Genomic DNA, 24,704 nt, shown 5'->3' on the forward strand with positions numbered 1-24,704 from the left:
TACTTGCCACTTTGCTGTATTTTAACAAATTAACCCTCTAAACATGACTGATACCCATGGTGAATAGAGGTTGGGTTTCTCAAGTGCTTGGTTCCCACCATTGGTGGCAAAAAGCTGTTAAATTAGTCCCCTCTGTTGTGGTGGTTTTGGACTGTTTTTCAGGAAGCCCTTAGCCCTTGCATCTGCCATGATTCTGAAAACCTGCCCAGGCTTGTTCCCTTCCCTGGGGCGTGGGCTGAGAGTCCCTAAAAATCTGGTTGCAAGGGCCAAATTTGACTTGCAGCTGTGTTAGCATGAAGTTCTGGGAGCTGTAGTTGGAGAGAGTTGGGGCCAAAACTCAGGGGTTTTCTGCAATCTGCTGGAAGGGCAAGGACACTTCTGCTGTATCGTGCACTGGAAAAATAACAAGGGGAGAAATTTAGGTGCAAAACTTGTCAAGTTTTAGCAGCGTAGGGGTTGAGTTTATAAAAAAACCACCTCAAACCCCTTAAAGAAAAAAAAAAAAGGCAGCTTGTGTGTGACCACAAGGGAAGATTTCCCATGGTGGAGGGGTTGGGTGGTGTGGGCTCAGCTCTGTCTTGTGAAGTGTTGAATCAACATGAGCCTTGACTGGAGGAGAACAGGGTTTATTGCTTCTGTGGGGCCAGAAGGAGGTTTGTATCCTTGTTGTCTCTCTACCCGTGGATGTTTGACTGTAGGTAATGTTGCCTGGAAGGCATTCCAGGTTTGGTCAGCTGTGGGCAAAGTGGTTAGTGGAAAAGAGAAGTGTTATGGGGGTGTCATCAGGCAGGATGTTCCTGCAGTAAATCCAACCTTTAAAGGTGAAGGCAGTCCAACAGCTGATGTGCCACAATGCACTGATTCACACAGTGAACCACACTGACCTTACACGAGTTGCAGGTGGCATGAATCTCCCTCTCAACATTTCCCCTCCTTTGCCCCTAAGTGTTGTTGCTTTCTGTAACTGCATATTAGACTGTTGCATTTGATAACACTCCAGCGGCAAATTTTGGAAGTAATTAATTTTGTTGTAATAGTCTCAAAACTGTGCCTGGGTAAATACGTATATGTGTATTTCCAGTCTTGAGTGAACAGGTCAGTATCAGGATGAGACTATATTGGACCCAGGAAATACTGTTGCAGATGTGTGTTCAGTTCTGAGAAGTTGCTGCTCTTTTTGTACGATATATTGCGGTGATTGATAAGATCTGGGAAATTCAGAGTATGGTTTACAGATAAGCTCCAAGAGAACCAGATTTTAGAGGGGTGACAAAAGGTAGGGTAACCTGTCATCTTCCCCACCACCGAGACACTGCTGATGCTCAAAGGGCGGATAAACTCTCTTGGTTGTTTCAGGTGCAGAGTGTGCTTGACTGCTCATAGAGAAGTAGGGCTGGGAGGGAACATGAAGAGTCTTCTAGTCCATGTCTCTGTCCCAAGGAAAGCTCAGCTCTACCTATGAAATTCCTTGAAGATAGCCTGTCCTTATGGACTCCCAGTGACGAAGACCCTGTAGTGCTCCCAGGCAATCTGTTCCAGTGTTTCACTGTTCAGCGGATAATATTGAAGAATAAAGTCCGATCCTGGAAAGCTTCTAAGTGTGAATGAAAACATTTAAAAATCAATACTGTGCTTTACAAGGAGAAAATAGGTGTGCAGTGACACTGGAGAGAGATACCAGGCAGATTTAATGCCTGATCCAGGAGTCCTTACTCAAGCAGAAGTTTCATTTTATTCCTAAATTCTTGTATTTCTGCTTTACTGACTTAATGGGTCGCATGCATCCATTAGCAGCACATCCTGTGCTTTGGGCCACACTGAGGCCAGCTTTGGGGTGGACTGACTGGCGTTTGGGCTATTTGTTATGAAACCACCAGCAAGTGTCCCCTGCTGCGAGTATCTGAGTGGGATGGAAGCTGTCATCGTCTCAGGAGTGAGCAGGACAGGGACTGCCCATCCTCAGTCCCTGCAGAAATAAGAGTCTTTCCTGGTGATCACTGAGTCCCTGTGTGGACAGGCTTTGCTTGCATCTGTTCTGCAGGTAGAAATAGCTTGGAGGTGTCTTTGTGCTTCCCTGATCCTTTGGCCCCACTGGACTAGTCAGGTGTGATGAGGAATTACATGACAGAAGGGAGAAGCCAGCTCTGAGCTTCACTGAAACACTGGGCTTTGCTTTTTGGAAAATGCATTGCAACTACTGTAAATCAAAGAAAAGAAGGTAGAAAACGCGAATGTATGCTACACTAGTCACTGAAGGGTCAGCTGGCTTCATGCACGTTAGTAACACGCATAAAAAATTAATGAGTCTCACTAATTGGTTTGTTGTGGTGGAATTTTATTAACGAGACACAATCGATTTTTAGTTTACGCTAAAAACATAATAAAGGGCAGTGAAAGCTGGTCTTCACACATTTCTGATTCTCATTGATAAAATGACAAGATTTGAAGCTGGTGTGGGCTACGCTGTCGAGGCAGCGCAGGCACAGTCCCAGAGCTGGGGATTGCACAGGTCTGTGGTAGAGCAGGAATTCAACCTTCACTGCCTCCGTTCCCCACTGCTGCTCCCATGGCCCAGGCACCCTGATGCTTGCTCTGATAGCAGTACTGTCAGGAGCCCGGACTTCCCGGGACTTCATTTCCTGCTGTTGTGGGATATCTTTATATTCAAAAGGTGAATAGCGGCTTATTTGCTTTATAGGTTTTGTAACGCTTCTTGCTTTTGGAAAATTAGCTAGTTTGCGTCTTTGTTGCAAGCTGTATATGCTGGAAACACTGTGATTAAATGTTCAGGAAAGAGTAAGATAAGGCTGTTGATCAGTTAAAATTGTATTTTTCCTTTTTACTCCTACAATTAGGAGAAGGAACGGATATTTTTGTTTTTATTACAATCTATCCAATTAACTGCATGAATAAATATACTGCATTTCTGAAAAGTAATACTCCTAAAGAAAACTGCAAACATGTTCTGTTTGAAATATGATAATCTCTTGTGAATCCTGCACTTATTTGTGTTCAGACAACAGGCCTCTAAGATTCCTGTTATGGGGAAAACAGGGTGAGCTCTAGGGCTCTACAGGTGTAAAGAAGTTGGCGGAGACAAAATCTACTTGCAGTCCATGCAGGGGTCCAGTTAAACATCTGCATCTCTCCTGATGTGAGGAGAGGAAACCCAGTAAATCCAGATGTGAGCCAAGAAGAAGAGGAATAATGGCACCTCTTCTGGGCTGTTGTCCATTCCTTTGCAGATACCTCCAGTTTCTGTGGACATGTGCTGGGGAGGTCCCTGCCATGGGGACCTTGCATTCCTGGATGGAGTTGCTTTAAATTTGATGCTTTCCCAACCATGCTGTAGAGCCTCTCTCAGAGTGCCTTCGGCAGCCTGGTGTCCTTGGAGCTTGGGGTGAGGGTAAACATGGGATCTCTGCGTGTGCAGCCTTGTGCCCTAGTCAGATGTGGTTATGTAAAAAGTGGAGGAATGATGTGCAAGGCAAATACGGGAGCATTGTGGAGCCTGTATCTGCATTAAGCCTTTATACAGTAATTTTTCTTCTCCATAACTTACTTGGAACTTGTTGAGAATTCGTTTGGTTGCAGGCTATGGGAAGCCTTGACGGATGCGTAGCAGACAGGTGCATTTTTCCTTGCTGAGTTTCGGAAAGACTTCTGCAGCATCCTTGTTCTTCAAAGCAGGTTGCTGACAAGCAGTCAAAGTGCCACATTATGACGGGTGGTCACTGCTGAGGTTAAACTGGAGTTTTGTTGTGGTCTTGCATTAGCAGCTTTGATTGACAAGTTCCCCCTCTTGAGCTAATTCACCCTCCGTCTTCATGTTTCTGTCTTGCCTAGCCTTGAACTGAAGGCTAGAAGGGTGATATCAAAAGGGAGGTTCATTTATAGTCTGGTGCCTATAAATATTTGGCTCTAAGTTTCATCTAAAAAAAAATTCAGTGGAGATGGCGAGGTTCAAAGGGTGTGTTTGAAAGGTAAGGGCTAGGATTTTTGCTTTTTATTAAGTAAGTCTTTATTTTCCCACTCTTTGTTTGCTTTTTTGAAGCTTGCAGTAGGCTTTTATAAGAATTCTTAAAAGTAATGGCTCTCAGAAGGGACTCTTAGCATATTTTGGGGTCTGGTGATGGATTTTTCCATGTTAGCCAACAAAGGATGCTGGTCTGCACCCCACTGCAAAGAGCAGTATTCTGTTTGCAGTTCTTGAAAATTTTCTGTATGAGTGGCAGAGCATTTCTGGAAGATTAGCCAGGAATAGATCTAGAATAAGCTGTCTTTGGGAGGCATTGCATCCTGTTGATTAATATAACATCCCACCTTGGTGATCCGAATGTACTTGGTGTTTATGAGATGTTGGGTGAGTAAACGGCAAAATAACTTTTTTTTTTTTTTGCCAACAAATGGATTTGCAGTGCGGGATGCATCCGGAGTTGTTATTCCATATCCAGCATTTGTATGTAGAGGCAGAAATGCCCGTGGCTCAGTACGTAAGCCTTATTTCCGTACTCTCACAACAGGACAACTGAGTCATTCAGCTCCTTACCCTGAGCTGAAATGCAGAGACGAGACTGTCGGGTGGTGAGGATACCTGCATCTCCTTGGTAGCTGCTCAGGGTGGGACTGTAGAAATGGATGTCTTGGTGTGGACTTCCCTACTTGGTGTGTTTGGTGCTCTTTCTTCTTGTACCAAATTAGCTTTTTCTATCTTATCTCTGCTGATGCATCTGACTGGCAGAGCAGCGGTATGGATCAGGCACTGGTTGTGCTTCAGGGCTGAACACAGCATGGTCCCTGTGCACTGATGGGAGTGAGTGTCCTCTCCTTCTCTTCTTATCCCGTGCCTGGTTTCTCCCCCTGGGTGCGACCTGTGCTTGTGTCTCAAGTGAGAAGCAGAGGAGAAACTCAGACTTCTTACCACGAGGTCCAAGTCCATCAGAATACGGGTGGTAAAGTTTGCAGAGGACAGTCTCCACCCTGCTGTCATGATATTTGTCATCATTCAGATGTTGATTTTTATGGTCAGGCAGATGTGAGGCCAGCAGATAAATATGCTGCACGGAAAGTTATCTAAATGAATTTTCCAGATCAAGGCACTGTGCAGGAGAGGAACCAAGAATAATTAATCTCAGAGTGCCTGGAAGAAGCAGCTGTTTTCCCAAAGTAGGGGGAGAAGCATAGGTGGAAAAGGAGGTAAGGATGGTCCCAGGTAAACTGCTGCAAATAGTGCTCAAGACCAGCGGTGTCTGAGGAGCTTTAGCCTCCCAGGGAGGATGCTGTGCTGGTGGGACCTCTGGGACAGGGATGCCTTTCTCCCTATATGACCCAGGTGGGTTAAGGGTAGGACATCTTCATCCCAAGGAGGAGCGAAAGGCTTCAAAGAGGCCTTTCATTTTTTGGATGAATGATTTTTTTTTTTTTAATGTAAATAGCAGGTTTTCAGTCTTTGTACAGTCAAGCTTTGTTCCTACTCCTGCTACCTCATCTTTGCTCACTGCTCTTCCTGTCACTCTCTCCTGGATTTTTGCCCCCTGCTTTTCCTTGGGACTGTTTTCCATGCCTACTGCTGTCTCTTTTCTCCCTTCAGCCCAAGCCTGTCAGCCTTGAAGAGTGTATGAGCTCGGGGTCTGTGTTGTGCCTCTCCTCCTATTGGCACATTCTCCCCAGAAAAGCATCCTGCTGCAGCTGGGCACTGTGGCCTCAGTCTTCACCTGTGGGTGTCTAAAAGGATTGGGCACTTTCCTTGGCATCCAAGACAAGCCCACCCCTATTAGCAGAAGTGGGAAGCATCTTCATTTCCTTTAATGTCAGCGGGAGGTGCAGGTATTCAGGCCCTTTTGAGGGCAAGTCACTTTTAAATGTGTGCAGAAGTATTGGATTTAATTTGGTTTTAAGTACTGGCATTTGAAATTTCTGGTCTTGCTGCTGTGTGTTTGTCAGTAGAAACAAATACAGCCAGGAACTTGGATGAAACTGGTTTCCCACCAAGCTTGGGGGTGTCTGGTTTCATGGATACCATCCTCCTGGTACAGCGCATGGCAGTCACTGAAAGCTCATTAATTCTGAGAACCAATCTTGAACCTAATCCTAGACTAATATTTCATTGCATCCCTTTAAAGATTCAGCATCTAGTGTTGTGTTAGTAGATTCCTGGCAGTTGCTTCTGATATAAATCTGAAATGCTGGTGTTATGAATGAGCTCTGATCCAAAGTGCTTATCCTGCAGGTGAAAGTTTTGGCTCATAAATTCATTAATTGTCAGATCATTATCAAAATCAATATTTGTCTACCATTTTTTGCGTATTTATTTACCTTAACAGTTGTTCCAGATTTACAGTTGTGATCCATTGTGGGTGTTGTCTATATTTTAAGTCCACATACTACAGTGGGGCTCCTATCCCAGCTCTGTAGGAAAATATAGGACCAATTTTAATGACGATGTACAATTGTACCGACATGTCCCAAAGCCTGGGGAAACCTGTCCGTTAAAAATTAATGGAGTAGGAAGTCCTGGCATAAAGTAAAGCCTTGAGTGAAATTCCGTGGCTTCATGGACTGTTAATTCTTTATTAGGTTTTCCTAAGACTGAGATAAAAGGCATTTTATCTTTTTTAAGGTTTGCATTAACATGTCATTGAGTTTTATAGATACATTGATCTTCATTTGGCTAATCCAGAAAGGGTAATAGAAATGTGTGTTTTATGCTACAGCAAAGATAACTCCATAACACTTAAGATTTTTTTGTTGTTTTTATTTATTAAGTTTTCTTCAGATACAGAACTGTGGTCAGTGTCCAGAGTTGTGAAATTCAGCTCACTGTATATTTTTATTGGCTATCCTGTCGAAGTTTCTCTCTTTCCTTTTTCTTGATGCTTTTTTAACTGCCTTTACTTTCTAGCTAATTTGGCAGTAAGGTTGATGTGTCTTCACTGAAAAGTAGCAAAGAGGTTTGGCAGTATTTTTTTTTAAATACTGTCTCTGTCTGATGGATTCTTGGCTTTCTTGGCTACCTGACAATTTTGGGTTTTTTTTAAAAGTGTATTCCAGTTTGAGATGGAGCAATGAAGTGTGTCTTCGGATTCAGAGAAAGGACCTGAATCTGACTGATGTCAATTGTTTTTTTTGCTACTGCTGCCCATGAACAAAGATTAAGTGCTGGGGTCTGCAAATTTCCAGAAAAATATACCATGCCATATGATGTAGCTGGGATCAGAACGTCTGGGAAGATAAAGACAGTTCTTATCCCCTTACCTTAAAAGTGAAAACTCGGCTTGGTAAAAGTTGGACGGACTTTGGCAAGTCAGGGATTTATCTCTGCCCTTTGGGTTAGCAGCCCTTAGTGTTCATTATTGCCTCATACAGCTTGGGAGGCTGTGTCTTCCTGCCGGGGGCTTTTTATTGCGCCTGTCTTCAAGAGAAACAAATCATCTTCACCAGAGTCACTATATGCATTTATTAAGGAAGCCTCCATGGACAAATAGCTGTCATTGTTAATGAAGATTTTGCAGTGGTCAGTGTATTAGCGCTATGTATGAAGGTGTGTGGAAGGGGAACAAAGTGACAAATGATTTTTGGCTTCTCTGTGTTGAAACTGTACATTCTTTCTTCAGTTCTGCATGTGCATAAAGTAGGGCCAGGGGAAAAAAAGGTGGCGGCTATGGAGCTCTGCACTTGGAGAGAGCTCAACCCCAGCTTGGATGCTCGTTCCCAGCCTCGTTGGAGGCTCTGCACCTTGACAGATGGGGGACAAATCAAGCACCAAACTACACAGAATCACAGAATGGTTTGGATTGGAAGGGACATTAAAGATCATCTGGTTCCAACCTACCTGCCCTGGGCAGGGACCACCTCCTACTAGACCAGGCTGCTCAAAGCCTCATCCAGCCTGGCCTTTAACACTTTCAGGGATGGGGCATTGACAACTTCCCTGGGCAACCTGTTCCAGTGCCTCACCTCCCTCACCAGGGAATTAAGTCCCCTGTGCAGCACTCTGTGACAATCATTTTCCCTACTTGTTAGTTCTGAAGTGGGAAATCTTCCCTTCCTCCACATTGGATGGACTGCAAGGACAACATTCAGAGTGGAAGAGCACAGGAAGGTTGATTTTGGAGATCGTCCCCTTCATATCAGGGGTTTATTTGATCCTTTCCCTGCCAACCAGTCTTGCCAAGCCAATGCGTCAGAGCAGCTTAGATCTCACTCACTTCTCATCTTCGGCTCACACTCTTGCAGCCTCTAGCAAATGCTTATTTTAGCACCAGCTGGCTGTGATCCCTTTGAACTCTCTGATATGAGATTAAATGTTAATTTATTACATATCATTATAGGATTATATGTTATCTCTAGGATAATGGAATCCAAATGTTAGAATAGCGTGTTTGAGATTTAGTGCTTGCACACGTTTTCCTCCACTCAGGAAACAAGAATAGTTGAAGGTAGAAGACTGAAAAAGAGGTGAATTAATCTGACTGATCACAGCTAGCCAAGACCTCAAGCCCTGGAAGAATACAGCCAGAGGTTCATAATCTTTTTGCAGAGTTCAGAAGAAGCAGAAAAGTTGACTGAATTTTCTGAAAAATAAATAAGTCTGAAGAAATTGTTATCTGCTTTGGGTGTTCCATGGGCTAAATCCTGTGGATAAATTATGCAGTGTGAATTATGTGGTTGGCTGTAGTTATAAAATGCCAGACGAAGCAGTGCTGAAGTGACCTGTATGCTGAGTTCCTGCAGAATTTTATTCTCTAGGCTACAGGTAGGTGAGCAGTACTGGATGTAATAAGATATGACTTGAACTTGAATTGTCTCAAACTTGAACTGCACTTGTGATGTTTCCACACAAAGACTTATAGGAGATGCCACTAAGCAGAAGGTAAACATGGCTTTTTTGCTGCTCCCTCTCACTGCCTGTTACGGCAGCTGCGTATGGGCAAATGCTGACATTGAGCTGTGACGGAGCTGCATCCTCAGCATGCACAAATGCTGGGCCGTGCACATGTGCAACTGCTGTCTGTTACACATGTGCAAAACCCTGGGCTGGCTCTCTGTTGAGCTCAGGCGGTTGTAGGTGTGAGTCCGCAGGGTGGGAACAACGCTGCTGCTTTTGGCGGGAGCGGAACAGACCATGCATTCAGAGGCACATAGATGATATTGGGGTTGATTAGGTCACATTGGATTTACAGGGTCTTATTCCAGCCAGAAACTGGGACTGCGGACTTGTGTTAATGCAAGAAGTGTCCCAGAGGAACCAGGGGCAGCTGTTCCCCTCTGCACTATATTATTACTGGTCCAAATTTGGTTCAGATTTCTTAAATGGCTCATTTTCCCTGAGATAGCTGACAGCTACTACTACAGGCTAACCCTATGCATAAACACTCCTGGTGTGGAAAGGTTGTTCCTAGGTGTTCCAGATCTCTCAATCCTCAGTCTTTTTCCCAAGATGATAGAGGTTACTGTCAGTGAATTGTTTCAATTCAGAGGTAATAGGGTAAATTGGGAAACACTGCTATAAATGAGTGTGCATCCAGTTCACACCCTTGGGGATAGTTTATCCAGGTAGGTGAGCACTTTCTGCTCTGGTTGAGGCACTGGCCTGGACTAATCCTAAATTAATCATCATTCTAAACTAATAATCTGATTATGATCTGGAGTTTCCTAACTAATATACTGGGTTGGGCTATGGTAGTGATGCCCTGTCATTGAGAAAAGAATTAGATCCAGCTTTTTGCCTTCTCAGGCAATCTCAAATCTGATCTAATTTACTTCTCTTAACTCTTGAAGAGTTTGAAAATGCTGTCAGCTAATACTCATTATTTTTTATTACCTTAATATATTAACACAAGTGAACCACACAGCACATTTGACCTCATCCAACTTTGTTTTTTGCTTGAGAGTTTTTATTATTTGCCTTTAAGTTAATAATTATCTGTGAGCAAGTTAACTGCATTTGGTGCATCGCAGTATGAAAGCCACAATAAGGTTTCACTTTCTTTACACACCAATATTTTGACAAGATCTCTTTGAACTGCCTCCTCCAGAGCTATTGGGAATTTTCCTTGTGCTTAGAAAATCGAACTCTAAATGGGTAATTGGCAACAGACAGAGAAGCAAACACCCAAGAAGTCCTGGGTGAGGCTGCAGGCTCCTTCTCTCCCCAAGAGGAGCCGTTCTCCATGTGTGAATGACAAGTTGCAACCTTTGATCATTGTAGTAAGAGAAAAGCGGTACCAAGGGATGGTTATTTTGTCCTTTCTGACAGCATCTGCCGTGAATTTGTAAAATATGTCAAATGTGTATTCATAACGTAAAATAATGCATTCAAGCGTGAAAAATTATGCTTTGTTCTGATACCGGGATTTGAGCAGGACTGTTTCAATAAGCAAGGGAGCAGGGGAGGAGGTCAGCAATCACCCTAGGAATTCAAAGCTCTTTTTCTCTGTAGCAAATTAATGGAGTTGCTCGAGGCTGTTGTCATTCCCAAAATAAAATGTTGAATTAAGTAAAGGAATCTGAGAGAAAACAGAAACTTTTGTTCTGGGTATTTTGGGTTGGGTTAAAAAAGAAAAAGCTTCCTTAGAAAGGAAGGATTCATGTTTTCATGTGCTGTTCCTTGAGAGGCAGATATAAATTGATAACTTAATGATGTCTGAACTGCAGAACTAGGCCTGTGTGGTTGCTCCTGTGGGAGCCAGAGAGCACATATTGCTTTGGGAGTCTGGTTAGTGTAATATTGGTTGTGATGCAAAGAGCAGGTTAAAGATTGGGTTCAGAGAAAAAAGGCGCAGATATCCCTGAACTAATAGTGGTGAATCTGTAAAGCCATGGAGCTTTTTCCAAAGCAGTTTAAAGGCTGGGTGGCCTCCATCCTGAAACTTCACAGCTTGTGCTTAAATTTCGCAGTGGGAAAACTCCCTGACTTGGTGAGACTGCACACAAACTTGAAATGATAAACGTGCATGTGTGCTTGCAGGATGGGAACACAAATCTTGCTGGAGGCAACCGCCTGCACCTCTGGAGTTCGTTGGGGAAACCTAAGTGAAAGCTGACTTCTTCCCACAGACCTAAACAGTGCAAATATTTAATCAGGAATTTAACTATCTGCATTGCGAACAGTCCCAAAAATCAGCATGTGTAGTCAGGGTCGCTGTCCAGGTGAGAAATCCAACAGTAATGGGGAGCGACATGACAATTGCTCCCAGTGCTCGGGCAGAGCTGTGGGGCTGGTGCCGGACCCAGGATTTTCCTTTGTGTGTCTCTGCATCCTGTTTTGTTTTATCACAGTCCTCCAGTAGGGCTGTGCATGGCATATACTCTTCTTGGGATTACAGTCACGGGATACACAGTGGGATATGGATGAGTGCTGGTAAGACAGAGGATTTTCTGTGCATTCAAGACATATCTGTGTTCTTAATAACTTTACAGGGTTTTTATTGTAAGCTGCTTTTGTGGTTTCCTGTGGCCGTTCAGGCCCATTGGTGTGGAGCTCGTTTCCTCCAAGAGCTTCAAAGCAACAGGATAGAGAATCCAGTGAAAGCCCATTGCTCTGGAGAAAGGCTTTGGACCAACTTTACCTCCTTCTGACAATGCCTTTGGAGAATCTGCTGCCAGCATTTTAATATCCTGTAATTTCTGTCTCCTGCAAGGAATTTTTCAATATCGCCAAAGGCAGAAGCTTCCATGGGGAGAATCAGAAGTAGTGTAAAATGATATACCTGTGTAATCTGTGTCTGCAGGAATGCAGAAAGTCTGTATTATCTAGAGCTTCAAGTTGCTTTGTTTCATTTCATCTTTAGGTGTAATACTCAAGGCCATTGACTGCAGTCACAAGCTGGGGTTTGCAAAGAGAAAGGCAGCCAAGGTCCGGGTCCTCCAGGAGCTGAAGGAGAACTGCCAGGGAAGGGTCAGCCCAAACTGGGCCAGAAGTCTGGATCCAGGCTACTGCTGCTTATAGGAAAAGTTGAAAATGCTGAAGCAGACTTAGGGAAGGATCCTTTTGAAATGGCATTTTTTTTCCTCCTTCAAATGGGAATGCAAGCAGTGCAGTCAGCACTGTGTTTCTCTGTATTGTTTTAATGGTGAACTCAGTCTGGGAGTAATGGCAACCTGCATTAGTGATTTGGGGAGCAAAATGGGCTTCCTGAAAATTTGGGAAGTGGGGTTGCGGGGGACTTTCTGGTTCCTGTAAGGCAGCTGTGCTGTGACGCTGTGGGATGTTATGAGACAGTGCTCCTGTCTCTCTGCCTGCTTCTTTTTGGGGTGCCATTTGCTGGGGTTGTGAGGGCAGTTACCCTGGTGCCTTACTGCTGTACCAGTGAGTAACTTTGTGAGAGATGGGGATGCATTTCGCTATTCAACCTTAGCTGCTTAGATCAATATCTACAGCGGGAGAGTGATTTTAATAAAAGGGCTCTTTCTCAGCTTTCCTATCTCCATGACAGATAGACCCCAGCTAACATAAATCCTGGCCTTTCTCCTGTCAGTCTCTTGGCTTTGTGTGACATAGATATTTTGACACTGAATACAAATATTTCACAGCTGGCTAATAGTTTAGAGCATATATTTAAGAGATTTACTTTCGCAATCACCTGGTGCCTTTAGTGAATGTGTTTGCCTTGTAAGGCCTTTCTGTTATTTGGAGAATATATATACACACCTCCATACACGTATTCATTTTCTGTTGTTTATGAAATATCACTGAGGGAAAATGAGTTTTGCTTTGGATAACGGTAGTTGGGAGCCCTCTCCTAACCTCCTCTTTAGCAATGAGAACCTACAGTAGCTGTGACAAACCTTATTTATCAGGTCTCAGGAGGGATGCACAGGGGTTTGCAATGCTGGCAGCTGAAAGCACCGACTCTGCACCGGGGTAAGGAGCAGTACTAGGACCAGTGCTGTGCCGTGGGGAGCTGGGTGAGAGGTCCAGCAGCCCTACAGTGGCTCCAGGAACTGTCACCTGGCTTAGCTTCCCCTGGGGTGGCTGTGCCTCTCGACTGCCCCCGTAGCAAAGGTGTGCTGCCTGGCTGTGCAAATTGCCCTTCCCGGCTTGGTGGTGTCCTGGTTTTCAGGATTGGTTTTGGCATCTCGGCCTCCAGCTGAGAAGAGGTGAGGGGTGTCTGGAAGGGAGAAGGAGGTTTTAGGGAATCCTAATGTTGCTCATGCCTTGGGGAGGCACCTTGAGGTGGGCTGTGGTGTTCATGGTTTGTATTTAATGGGGTTTCTGCCAACCAAGTGGTAGGTTGTACAAAACCTCTGTGTGCATGTGCGTGGCCTTAGCGATCCCGAATGGAAACCCTCCTTGGTTAATCAGGTGTGTGTAAACTTCAGCTTAGCTTGCAATAGTGGCTCTGTCATTCAGTTCTTTCAGCTGATGAATTTGTGACCTTTAGCCACTGTGCTAATGCCTCTAATTGTAACTGGCAGGACAATTCCCCATTGCTGTTGTACGAGAGATGCAGAGAAACTTGCCAAGAGCAACCTGTGACTTTTAGACACCATATCAACACCCCTGATCAAAACTAAAATGGCAAGTTAGGCCAGTGATCAACCCAGCAGAGCAACCTGAGTGATTGCAACAGCCACATTAAATGAGAAAACTCACCTCCCTGCACTGAGGTTTGGGCAGTTAAAGTAGCTTTGTCAGTTATCTGCACTGAGCTGGCCTTGGCTGTGTTGAGCGTGCTATGGAGAAAAACTCCCTTCTAGCACTCAGGGAATTAGTCTGGGCTGGAAAACCTTAGTTCTGCAAATACCTGTATTACCTATGTCAGAGAAGGTGGGAGCTGGAGACGGCTGATGGAGACTCGAAGGAGAAACCCTGTGAATATCTCATCTCATTTCTGCTTGTTTTTTGGAGAGGGAGTGTTCAGTGGCCCCTTGCTCTCTCCACACTCACACTTTTTCTCTATAGGTTCACCCTCAGTATTTGTTCTGTGTCCTTCACCCACTGAAATGATCTCCTTCTTAATGGAAAGAATATTTTACACCCAAGAGATTTGGGCTAGAAGTCACTGGACGTGGGAGGCTGTGAACACCTGGCTTAGGAGCACCGTTTTCCTGTGCTATGTACAATCCGTGGATGGGACCACATAGTGCTTCTGCACAACATATAGGTAGTACTATGGGCATATATTTTATCTAACTTCTAGATTTTTCTATCAATCAGACACATTTGAATAAATGGTTTTAACAACGAAGACTTTGGCCAGAAGCATGCGTGTGAGAGTGAGGTGGAGATGAATAAATAGAATACGTGATGACATAAAGATTTTATGGGGTATAAGGATGGGCACATTACTCACAGATGGTGAAACCATCCCAGTATATTTCAAGAAAGCTATTTTAGGGATGTTTAGAGAGTTTTAAAATTTTTTTTTATTGTGACTATTTTTTCTATTACTCCAGCCCATACAACCAGGTGTCTTAGTTACTATGTTTCCTACTGTACAGGGTTCAGAGGGAGCAATAAAAGCCTCTAAAACTTACCTAAAAGAGCATTCCTACAGTTACAGATGTCACAGGTTTACTGTCCTGTATCTCAGGTCCTTCCAGGCCTTGATATGATGGTAGCATTTGGAGGAAAGGGGATCTCTCTTCCCCATGGCAGAATAAAATTTCCACTTTATAACCTACAGAGATGCTGTATCTTTGGCTTAAAAGCTCTAAAAATTTAACTATAAGAGCTAGTATTAATGATTCAGGAGGAATTTGCATGCCTCAGGTTTGGACAGCATAATTTTGGGCAATTTCATGTTTGGTGGGAATTGTGCTCAAGTCTGGTAGTTATCAAAGAAACGATGCTGCTGGGGGCAGCAGAAGGGTGTCCCGTCTAGGAAAGTCAAACCCTCAGGAAACGTGAATTTAAGTTGTTAAAATGCTGAAGTGCATTACATGTATACTCTTATTTCATCCATAAGTACTCTGATTTCATCCTAACTAACATTTTTTTTGTTTGTTTCAGACTGTGTCATCTTTAAGCTAAAAGAACTCCCCTCTTTGGAAATAAACCTGTCTGCTCGGAGAACCATTCTCCTGTAGTGATAATGGCTCAGCTGTAGCTTTATACCTGATAAAATCTTCTTATGCAGGCAAATCTGATGTCTGCATGGGCTAGCACGGCAATCAGAGGAGGAAGCAGAGTAGCTTTATTGCTTGGGTTGCCTGCTATTCCCTGGCTAGGATAAATATGTGGTCTATTTTGATAAACAAGCCTGAACTCCTCCTTCCCAGTAATAAAGTTGTTAACAATCATCTTCCCAGAGAATGGCAGATAATGAGGTAGTGGCTTAACAAGGCAGTTCCTCACCCTTTTATAAGTAGAGCCTCATTTTTCTCAGAAAAAAATATTCTCTAATCTGCTGGATATAGTGCTGCTATAAAGGTTCTTATTTTCAACTAAATAAAAAAATCAGGGCAAACTTTGCATATTTGATGCATTTACTTTACCCCATTTTGTTTCTGTGCTTGCACGTGCTTCATGATGTTGTGTGTTCTTATTTTGCAATTGCTGTAGGGATCTCCTCTGAGGTGTCGCAGACAAGGGAGTGCAAATTAAGAATGGCCGTACCAGGTCAGAGCACAGATCCATCTGGCCCAGCAGCCCATTTCTGATAGTACCTAAAAGCAGATACTCAGTAGGAAAGAGTAAGATCAGGCAAGCACAGAGGATGCTTCCCCTAAAAACGCTTTCAGCAGCCCATGGCAGGGGTTCTGTTTTTGCATATCGCTGATTTAGGGAGTGCAGCGAGCAGTATTCTCCCTGGAGTCCAACAGGTCACGTGCTTTCCTTGCTGGAGTAATGGTAGTTTTGAGCCTTTTTGTTTTTCTCCAGTTTTCCAGACTTCTGCTGATAGAGAACCCCAAATTAATCTTCAGGCCTTTTGGGTATTGGATTACACTCTGCCTCACTCCTTTCTGTGCCAGCAGTGCTGGAACTGGCATGGGATGCTAATCCTGCCATACCTATTCACTCAGTCGTAGAGAAAAATGTATGAAAACAAATTGCTAGTCCAAGCTAAACTTAGATTTATTCAGTCGGAGTTAATTATAATCTTTATTTAGTCCCAAATGATGCCTTCTTATCATACACTTATTATAGCTGAGAAAATTAATTTTTATTCTACCATAAAGGTGAATGTAATAATCTGGGTTCAGGGAAGGGATTACTTTAATAAGATTTATAGGCAGCCTTTCAGACAGTACGGTTTTATTACTATCTGTAGGTGGCCTTGCTGTATGTATGTCTTTCAGTATGGGTGACTGTGCAAAATGTATGCAAACTAAAAACTGTAGTAAGTACCAGCTCAGAAACTTCCACATCCAACTTAATTTTTTAGCAGGTAAGCAGGCAAAGCGCTTGACTTGCTTTGGAACACAATACTACAATTTATTACTGAACTTGCGGCCTGATCAGGGGTTTCATTCATATGCCTGGTTCAATTTCACACTGAAAAATGTATTTTAGTAGACAAAAGATTTATGAGGTCTGAGATGTTCCTTTCAAGCTTTTTGGAAGCAGACTGATGGGCAAACATAGGCATGTGGTGTCGGAAGAGAAGCTTTAGGGAAGAGTTACCCATCAGAGCTGATGGCCCAGGACCCCTTTGCCCATAGATGTCTAAACCTCCAGCATGCAGGTCTGCACGGGCCACCTTTAGCAATCGAACAAATGGATAGAAATAGGCTCCTCCCAAGGGTGGTTTATCACCCCTAAGATGTAAGTGTCTAGGAGAGGATGAAAGCATTCTGAGATACCCTTTTCTGTGATTTACTGAAAGGGGAGGCTGGAGTGTGTGCTGGGCTTCGATCCCTATCTAAAATGAGATGGGCTGACTTCATGGAGGGTGGCCAGAATGAGTAGCTGCAGTGAAGCTTGGGTAACAGAAGTTTGACTGAGGCATTTGAAGATAAGTACGTGAGACATTGTCCCAAGCCTAGAAAAGTTAATTAACCTCTCTTCAGTTTTAGATGTTTGGATTAAATAGACTTCTTCTTTTTAAATTGCATCCTTTTTCTTGTCTTTCAAGACAAGCTGCCCGACTAGCAATGTTTTGCAAAGTGAAACTCTGTGTCCACAAATGTGTAATCAAGATTGAACATAAGGACTGTAAACTGGTTGTGAGTCCTACATCAAGTTCTATCCTTACATCAAAGTAGGATAAGAATAAGAGAGAATGAGAAAAGCTTAAAGGGATCCTGTCATCTTTTCTCATGCTACAATTTTTTATATATTGACGGATTCTGGGCTGACTTTAATGTTAAAAAAGTATTGGGAACTCTTCTTAGCTCTTTCTTGCATTGTCATTTGTATCTTCAAATTATTCTGCTACGGTTGATAAGACTGTTTGTTGTTATGGGTTTTTTTTCTGTGCCAGTGTGGTTCACTGTATACCTCAAGTACTAAAGGAGTAAGGCTTGTTTTTGAATGGTAGGTGATAGAAGTTGCTCCTCAGTGGGACTGTCAAGGGTTTTTTCTCTTCCTTTTCCTCCCTAATGTAAAACTGAGGAGATGAGTCACAGGATGGACTCTGAATGTGGGAAGTAAACAGTGACATCCTTCTTTCATAGTTATTTTATTAAATTTTGAATGAGTCAGGGAAAGCACGAGGCGGGTTTTCATCTAGGCTCCTTAAATCCTCACACAGTCCAAACTTATCCTACTCAGAGTGCTCAAATGAAGCCTAAATTTATAGTAGATTTTCACACTGTAATCATCCTCCTCGTTTTCCTGCTGCCAGGATTAAGAGTCAGAGTTTCCCCAGCTGCAGCCAGGCCAAATCACCTTGCATAACCTCTCACGGCTGGGATCCCTAAAGAGCATCAGGTCTTACCCCTTGCATGTATGAGCAAAAGTGGCCTACACAGCTGGTCCAGAATTAATTATTCTCCTATAATTTATCAGTTCCAGAATAGTTTTCCTTGTGTAGACACCCTATTCTGGGATACAGTGTGTTTTTATTCAAGGATAATGCCTGCATTACCAGAGCAAAATAATTATTATGAATAGAGCCATTTTTATAGTGGAATAATGTACATGTGTAGTTTGGTCTTTATGGTCTTTAGTGAGGGCTGGTGGGAAGGGCTGGTGATTTTTCTCCCATACAGACAAGCCATTGATTGCCTCTGTATGAGTCATGGATAACATCATAGTACTTACTGGCACCACATTACTTGAAATTATTCCTCTTTTACAAAGAGGAGTGTCTGTATGATCTCATGCTGCAATTCTGATGATGCTGCAGGAAAGATGAATTTTTAACATTTTCACAGTTTTTCCACAGGTGTAGGATTGGCTTTCTTGTTTGTTTTCAGAGAAAAAGGATATTGAAAAAGTGGCAATTTTAAATGCTTCTTGTTCCTTGTACCTTCAACTTTAGAATTACTGAGGGCTTATGGAAGACTTGGCTTCTGTTAAGTAGTTAGCTAAAGTAGAGGGAAGATTTAGATGTGAAATTTGGATTTATGCTCCAACAGGAGTTATTTTCCTTTTTAGTTACAAAATGATGAATTTTAAAGACTTTTCTCTTACTACAGCTTAACATAGATGCATTAGTTTTTAATGCCGACCTGTCACTGCCACCACTACATTCTAGTGGGATACTTGTTTTACTTCTTATTAAAATGTATGAAATCTAAGAAACGTACCTTCATGAAATCTTGAGTTACATTAAAGGCAGATTTTTATTGCACAGTGTGACCCACAGCTATGGCTTTGCACGTGCCATAGTCCTGTGCTGCTATTTGTGGCATCAGATCAGGGTCACATGAGATTTAAAAAAGCGATGGATAATTTTATGGTTAAATAAAAAATTATCAAGACAACAGAAAGTATGCTTCGTTTGAGGTCCGAGCTGGTCACAGTAAGGACCAGGAAGAGGCATCTCCCTAATGCAAGCATTGCATGATTGGTTATATGCATGGTGGCTTCCTCTCTCTCAGATCTTCAGAAACATCAGAAGGGTGTTCCCTTTCCATCTGCGCACTCAGATTTTGCAGGATGGACTGGGCTATGAGGCTATTGCCCAACTCTGGAGAGAGGTTTTGGCATAAAATGGGAGTGATGAGATTTTACGAGTTGACCTGTTGCTTTAGGGGTCTTGGTATTTGGCTAGTCCAAAAAAGGGTTTTAAAAGGGGCAAAGCAACTACTGAAAAACTGTTAGAAGGTAAAAGTTATTTTAGAAATTCAAGTTAAATATCTCAAGTCATGTCCAGCAACATGTTATTTCCATACGTCTCCCCTCCATTCCCCCAGTGCCACAGTAGTCCGAGAAACAGACTATATTCAGCCTTTGAGATTGCACTGGGCTCTGGGGATGCTCATTTTGGCCTCCATTTACTTTTGTTCAACTCTTGCTCTCTTTTGTTACATAATTAGGACTAGCCCACCTTCTGATCTAATGTTCTGCCATCTTTTGGTCTTGCTGGAGTGCTTATTAAAGGAACAGGTGATTTATTAGTCACTTTGTTGCACACCAAAAATCCGGAAATGTGTCCTATTTCTGATTGTTACTGTAAGGAGATTGATGCTGTGGTGCTGACGTGCTGAATTAAAAAGGCGGGGTTGTTGGCCTGCCATCGTATGAAGTATTTCTTTTTAGATGTTTCTACAGCATCATAAAGTGCTGCTAAATTCAGATATCATATTTTGTTGCAGGCTGGTTCTAGGACGAAGCCCAGCCCTGTCTACTGGTGTTTATGGCTTCCCATATAAGCTTTCAGACAAAATTTGTGTCTCATTTTGTTTGAGTTACAGCAGGCCGATATCCTAGTCCTCGTACTAGTTCTGAGAAGAGGCACTGAATGTTGCCGCTGTAATGAAAAGGAGGAAAGGCAAAAAAATACCTTTTAAACTTCCTGTAAATCACTGTTTGAGAGAGATAAGATATCTGCATAAAGGATGGGGGTGAGGAGGGGAGGAAAGTCCTATAATGTAAACACAAATACATTTAAGCCTTGCCTCAGTTTTGTTTCCTGTTTAGGCTCAGGAACTATGTCAGTTTAAATCTCCTCTGCTATCTGGTGTATCTTGGGAGAAGGTAAATTTTAGCTCTTCTCCCAGAAATCAGAGGATACTCTTGCTTCTGTGTGTCTTTTGCTTTTCTGTACGGCTGCACAATTTTTATGATAAACGCAACTTCTCAAAAGTAGTTCAATTTATCTACAATTAATCCAGAAGGTACTTGTCTGCATTTGACTTCTCAGTGAAGGAACAACACCCTTCCTCCCTTCGCTGCCTCTGCTTTCACAGGAGCAAAGTTCACTTTCAGAGACTGAGTTGTGCGATTGCACAACGGCGTGGCAAGCCATACCATGTCAAGGTGCTCTATAAATAGCAGAGCAGTAATGGAGCTGCTAAAACATCCCTTGGTGACTTTGGTTCTAGAATTGGCATTGATTTCTCCTTTCTCCCTTCTCCTCTTCCTAAGAGCAGGATGAGGTTTGACCTGCAGCGTGTTTCCCAAGCGCTTTGTTATTCAGTGGTGGAATAAAAGCATTGGGGCTCCCACAGATTGCCTGACTCCTGCTAAACGGTGGTCACCAGCCTCTGCTCTTTGCCTCCATCCCTGTTGTAGGTTGCTGTGGGTTCCTTGTCTTGTGCAGCCTCCTGTGCCCAGTGCTAATGGGCAGCGGTGTCCATCTCTGCTGCACAGCACCTACTGCTTTCTGGGGTGTCTGTCTCACCTGTGCCTCCTGCCTCTTACGTTGCTTGTAGCTTGGTTAGCCTCTTGCCTGGGGAGACGACATCTGTCTTCTTCCAGAACTGCTTATTACTACTCACAGCCTATGGCTTCCCATAGAGAACTGGGATCTCCAGTTTCTGCGTGCTGCAGGGAGTGTGCCAGCTAAACATTGTTCACATTGGAATGAAAAGAGATATGGAAGGGAAGGGCCAAAGTCAATTTTCTCCACTAGAAAATTGGGTGTCCCCTATGTGAGCTATGATACCGTAGCAAGCTGGCCCAGGTCAGTGCTCACATTGGCACGGGAGGAGAAAGTTTCTCATCATCTGGATTTCTGCATTTCAGCTGGGTGCCCAGGTCCATGCCTGCGTGCAGCTGAGGGAAGGTGTTGGCTGCGCTGGTGCGTTATGAGAGATGGGCTGAAATGTTTATGCATGGCATAAGAAATGAGAAGACGCCCAAGTGGGGCAATTGCGTGGCAGCTGCTCTGCAATTGCATTTGCTTGTGGACCTAAGAGGAAACCCTGATTTGATCCCCGTGTGGAGCAGTGAGTGAAGAGGCTGTTGATAGTGGTTCTTGCTGAGGAATTTTTTGTGCTTTTATATATTTTTGCCTGTTTACTCATTCCCACAAAGAATATTCCAATGGATGAAGAAAAACCTTGACGCAATTAAATATAGAGCGAAAGTAAAGGTATAAGTATTGTGATGAACTGAGAAGCATTTAAACACGGGTAGATAATATTAAGCCATCGAAAATAAATGAGCGGAATTTCAACTGAGAACAAGAGTGGAGCAAAGTCAAATGTATGAGATTTGCCCTAGAATCTGTCTTCGATAAGTGTAGGCTTTAAAAATACACAACCTGAAAAAATAGCTTAAATATTAGAGCTTTTATCTGTGCTAAATTGTGGCTGCAAGTATCTGAGTCATCTTGCATGTAAGAGGTGTAATTGTTTGTGTGGTTGTCGCGTTGTGTATCTGCTCTCCCCAGTCCTGACAAACAGTAAAATCACTGCTAAGCTTCAGTGAGAGACAATGAGAGCTTTGACCTTAGGATCTGTCATTGTTCCTTTGTTATCTCTGCGCATTATGGAACTGCTTCATTTTAATTCATTTGGTTTCTGTTTATTTCTTCTGTGGCGGTCCCATGAGCTTGCATTCACTGGCTTTTTGTTGGAACGTATGAATTGTTAGTTTGAAAGACCCACCATTTCTTTCTGCTAGAATCGCAGCCCAGATTGAATATATCTCACTATTAATTAGAGATCAGCCCAAACCAAAGACGTCTTTTTGATCCCTCCCTCCCTCTGGAATCTTTTCTTGCCTGGGAAAAATTGTTCAGTGCTGGCTGGAGGATTGACCATTGTGTTGTAGAGAAACTTTTGTGGTTTCCAAATGTGTTTCATTCTCCTCTGGAATTAAACCAAAAAATCCTTCTAAGCGTCTGTGAACCTTCTGCATGTAAAGGATTTCTCTCCTTCTCTCAAGTTCACTCTTGCCTATAAATCCATCCCACTGAGACGTCTATCGAACCCCATATTTTTTGTGTGAAAAGTTCTGGTTTCCAGAATACAAAGCTTTTATCAGTTTGCCACCTGCTTCGAACCTGCTGACCTGGCAAAAGTGGATTGGGAGTGATGCAGATTTGCAGCGCCCATCGCATTTTGTGATAACGATGTTAGACTAAAGAAAATGTTCTGTTTTACTGCCTGCTAATATTCAGTATGCCAGTTTCTTACTTATATTGAAATGTGGATGAGGAAAAGTTGTAAGTCTGATCTGGCAATAAAAGAACAATAACCAACGAGTAAAAAGTTTTGGAACTTAGACTGGGATCTGGCCAATCAATCTCCTCCTAGTTTTATCCAGTACTTGATGAATGGCTTTCAAGTAGATATTGGATTGGGGAAGGTGGAAAGGGAACTGTACAGCTGATGCAATGAGATGTTTTCAGTGTATGAGCTTTGAGTCAACAGTGTTATTCCATGGTACCTGTGTCAGATTGTTTCGTAATTGTGGCTAACAGTATTGATCTCTGGCAATACTTTGCTTTTGAGAAAAACTGAGGGACATGCTAAGCAAACATTAGAGTTGTCTTTCTGTTTTCTTTTATCTTTGGCCTGCAGTGGTGGAGAGCCGAGGAGGGATCATGGACAGCATACAGAGATTTTCAAACCTGCCAACATATCTCCCCGCAAGCTATCACATCTGCAACGCTGATATTTTCTTCTTCCTCAAAGAAGCCAACCAGGATATCATGAGGAACTCCAGTTTGCAGTCTAGGGTGGATTCATTCTTTATATACAAAGCCAAACTGCCACCTGTCCTAAATGCCACATATGGACCCTTTTCTGTTGAACAGGCTGTTCCCTTGGACCTCATGCTGACTTCTGCATCTTTTGGTTTCACAAACAAATTCACTTTTAATTGGAAATTAAAATCTCACATAATCGACAGCTCAATCTATTCCAACAAGCCTAAAATACAAACCTTGTTCTATATTGCTGGGAAGGACTGGGATGACTATAATTCTGCGGAGAGGTTGCCTTGTGTGAAGATGTTTGCTTTCCTGGAGTCTAGAGAAGTTGTGGCCAGCTGTAGATTGACAGGTCATCTAGGATTATGTGTTGCGGAGCTGGAATTATCTCCTAGCTGGTTCAGCTCCCCTCCACCCCTGGTTTCAGAGGAAACAGCCTCCCTGGAAGGGATTACTGTGGAGCTCTTCTATAAGATTTATACAGCAGATGGGGAATGTTCTCCAGAGGATGCAAAATGGGAAAACAATATCCATACAGGTCAAGATAATGAACACCAGGCTTTGTCAGCTATGGAGAGGATTGGTAGCATCATTGTTTACCCAAATCAAGACAAATTAAAACAGTCTTCACTGAGGCTAGATGAAAATGTCGTTATTCGCTTACCACTCAACCCGGTCAGAGAAGGTGATGTTGTGACCTTTCATATTTCCCTGGCTGATGACTCCCTAGCAGACCAGTTTGTATTAAGGTAAGTGAATTTTTAAAGTGCTGTATGCTAAACAGTCTACAAATAGGGACAAATTGATGTCAGTGTAATTTCTTTGGTTACATTCAGTGTTTTCCTGAGAGAACTTAAGCATTTCCTCTCCAAGCGGGGAAAACTAGAAATACTCTTGAATTATCTCTGTGGATGACGCTTTTTAGGATACGGGAATTTATTTTAAAATATGAGCTATAAATGTTTGTGTGATTATTTTTTTGTTTTAATTCTATTTGCTTCTAGTTGTAATTCTGCCTCTTAAATTATGCCTCTGTAAGTCAGCCAGGGTAACTGCTGCGAACCGTTTTGCTAGACAGGAGGGTTTTCCATTTCTTTGGTGAAGCTTCCTCTCTTTTTATCAACTTTTGTATCATCTTTGCAAAGTACATGGGATACATCTTGCACAGGTCATATGTGGTGAGGAACTATTTTGTTGCACTGTACAGAGGGGAGCTGAGAGGTGAGAAAATGAGACGTGCCTCAGCTTGCGTAGGAAGTCTTTGGCAGAGCCAGGATTTGGATCCAAACTTTGCAAGTTGTCTTCAGTTTTTCTGTAAGACAGCCCATCCTGCTTCCTCAAGCTTTTGACTGCTTGTTGCATGGCCCATTTTTGTTTTAAGTTTTGAGACTTTCTGGTGACCTTTACTTGTGAATCTGCCTGTAATAGGAGAATTCAGGCATTTCTAACCACCCCGAGGGTTAGTGCTGCATATTTGTTATGTCCTTAGCTGTCAGACTGTGGGTTCAGAGCTGCATAGAGACCAAATTCAGAGAGAAATGTGAGCCAGACTGGGGGAATAAAAGGGCCAAAAGGTAATTGGAAAGTGTCATAAGCTGTGAGAATGTGAGACGCTTGGGAAAGAAGGAGTTGCAGCCTGCACTAGTAAACCTCAAAACAGATTCGTGCCTTACTTCTAACTTTTTGATCCGAGAACGATGGGAGCAGAACATGACAGAAGTGTACTTTGGGGACAGATGTTGAGAAAACAGACAGCAAACCTTATGC

General features: G+C 42.9%; 1 protein-coding gene across 1 annotated transcript in view; it reads left to right on the forward strand.

Moving 5' to 3' along the window:
• TMEM132B (transmembrane protein 132B) overlaps positions 1-24,704 on the forward strand; it is a 260,442-nt gene that overhangs the window by 46,264 nt on the left and 189,474 nt on the right. The window contains exon 2 of the mRNA XM_063351141.1: positions 22,807-23,686. Coding sequence (XP_063207211.1) covers positions 22,807-23,686 — 880 coding nt within the window. The remainder of the gene's footprint in view (positions 1-22,806; positions 23,687-24,704) is intronic.

The sequence above is a fragment of the Chroicocephalus ridibundus genome, chromosome 13, assembly GCF_963924245.1.
Source record: "Chroicocephalus ridibundus chromosome 13, bChrRid1.1, whole genome shotgun sequence".
NCBI lineage: Eukaryota > Metazoa > Chordata > Aves > Charadriiformes > Laridae > Chroicocephalus > Chroicocephalus ridibundus.